At 37.1% G+C, this 2,510-nt stretch overlaps 1 protein-coding gene across 1 annotated transcript in view; it reads left to right on the plus strand.

The window, feature by feature from the left end:
* The window catches only part of HERC6 (HECT and RLD domain containing E3 ubiquitin protein ligase family member 6), a gene marked incomplete at its 5' end in the record, with an annotated part of 84,727 nt that overhangs the window by 76,599 nt on the left and 5,618 nt on the right, over window positions 1-2,510 (plus strand). Inside the window, 2 exons of the mRNA XM_011933031.1 lie at window positions 568-734; window positions 1,737-1,819. Coding sequence (XP_011788421.1) covers window positions 568-734; window positions 1,737-1,819 — 250 coding nt within the window. The remainder of the gene's footprint in view (window positions 1-567; window positions 735-1,736; window positions 1,820-2,510) is intronic.

The following is a 2,510-nucleotide window of genomic DNA, read 5'->3' on the forward strand; positions in this document are numbered from 1 at the left end:
GGCCAACTTCACCAGGCCTCTTTCCTTCTTCCCCTTCTTTCTTCCACCTGCCTTCTTGGTCCCCAGCATCAGTCACCTTCCCTGACCCATATGCTCATCCCTCTAAGCACACCCAAGTTGTGGGGCTGCATTGCCGAAGGGGCTGCCACTCATGCGAGGCTCATCTACTATGCCTGGTGACCAATAAATGTATAAAGTGCACCCTTCCTTTCTCAGCGTCATTATTCTACGTGAGTCTGAAGGGAAAGACTATAAAATTAAATTGTGAAAACCTTATTATATAAAGCTGTCTGAGCATATTTTTTCACATTCCGGATATGCTGTCAGTAACAACGAATTCATTTATTTAATGTTCTGAACTGTCAATTTGTATTCAAAATGATGGAAGAAATTTAAGTTGTGTTATAATCTGTAGAAGAACTTCACGTTTTTATTTTCCTGAAGCCCATTTTGTTTTTAATTTTTGACTTTTAGAAAAGGGAACCACATTTTTTTTTACTAATCTAATTATCCCTTTGTATTACTAATTATTTATAATAACTTAGGGATTTTTTTCTTCTTTTCTAGCCTAAACTTGAGAAAAAAAGATATTTCCTCTTTGGAATACTGTGTGGACTCTCCTTATTCAATTTAAATGTTGCTAACCTTCCTTTCCCACTGGCTCTGTATAAAAAACTTCTGGACCAAAAGCCGTCATTGGAAGATTTAAAAGAACTCAGTCCTCGGTTGGGGAAGTAAGTAAATACAACCTTTTTTCAGGACTATATCTAGTAAGTCTCAGTTGTTTAGGCATAAATACTCTTACACACAGAGTGACAGATACGGTCTTCAATTTCAATAATGTATGCTCTTGAGAGGAATTTGAATTTCAGCATGATTTATAACTGAGTAAACCTTCAAAACGGAGGAAAGCTGAATGTTCCTCTAATTATTAACTAGTAGAAGAAACAAGAGTTCTGGCCTGGTCTCTTGACTTTATCCAGGTGGAAACAGTTGCTTCAGAGAGCACAATATATACATGCATCATCACACATAAATATTTATGACTATACAAGGGTGTGTGTGTATGTGTGTACGTCTAATAAAAAAACTGAAAATATGCTCACCCTAACTAGTAATTGAGGGAATAAATAAAAATGAGATGTTATTTTTCTACTTACAGACTGATACTTGTTGAAAAGTTTTTCTTACAGTGTTGGCAAAAAACTGGGGGAAAGGACTCTCTCTTCTTGTATACTGTTAGTGGAAGAATATATTAGCTAGATGCATGCTAGAGCAGGGTTTCTCAGCCTTGGCAATACTGACCTTTTGGCCTGTTTAATTCTTTGTTGTGGGAGACTGTCCTGGGCATTGTTTAGCAGCATTTGGGGTCACACCCACTGGATGCCAGTAGCAACCTTCCCTCCAAGTGTGACAACAAAAGATGTCTCCAGACTTTGCTGAATGATCCCTAGGGTACAAAGTCATCCCTGGTTCAGAATCACTGTCTAGAGGAAACAGCTCATTTTTGTAATTTTCATGAAGATGTAGCAGTGTCTATGTGGTAACAATGGTCCAACAAATCAAACTGTAAATAGAGGTAAACTCTAGGCAAAGGGAGTGAGAAGATGGAGGATAGGAATTTTATATTATATTTTATACATTTCTATATTGTTCACAATTTTTTCCATTGAAAATTACTTGTAAAACTTTATAAGATCAATAAATATAATTTTTAAAACCAAAATCTTCATTAGGAGTTTGCAAGAAGTTCTAAATGATGATGCTGATGACATTGGAGATGCGCTCTGCATACGCTTTTCTGTGAGTACTAATGAAAGTCAGATTACAGTTTAGCTTTAATCTGTTTCTAAAAAATAATCTTTATTATAGTATCTTAAATTTGGGATTCCTTTTTCTTTATTGAGGCAGAGTCTCACTCTGTCACCCAGGCTGGAGTGCAATGGCATGATCTCGGCTCACTGCAACCTCTGCCTCCTGGGTTCAAGTGATTCTCTTGCCTCAGCCTCCTAAGTAGCTGGGACTATGGGCATGCGACACCATGCCTGGCTAATTTTTGCATTCTTTGTAGAGACAGGTTTTTGCTATGTTGGCCAGGCTGGTCTCTAACTCCTGGCCTCAAGTGATCCACCTGTCTCAGCTTCCCGAAGTGCTAGGATTACAGGGATGAGCCATTGTGCCTGGCCCGTGGGATCCCTTTTTTAAAAGAGATTTTATTTCTGTACTGCAAGACTTTCCCCTTATCTTCTTCTCATGTCTATATACTCTCAAATAAAGTGAAGCTATGGTGATTATTTAACTAGTGTAAATAATGTAACAACTAAACGATAATTTAGGCATGAAAGCAATGTATAACGTACTAGGTAGGCTTTTTTGCTTTCCATGTATTTAAAAGGTTGAACTACATAAAAAATCATTTAGCTCCAAGTTATTTTCAATTATACAGGGGAAAATGTATTGGCAATAATGATATTATGGGTGGTTGATTATTCAGACTTACTTTGATATTT

This window comes from Colobus angolensis, unplaced genomic scaffold (genome assembly GCF_000951035.1).
Source record: "Colobus angolensis palliatus isolate OR3802 unplaced genomic scaffold, Cang.pa_1.0 Scaffold123, whole genome shotgun sequence".
In the NCBI taxonomy this organism is placed as follows: domain Eukaryota; kingdom Metazoa; phylum Chordata; class Mammalia; order Primates; family Cercopithecidae; genus Colobus; species Colobus angolensis.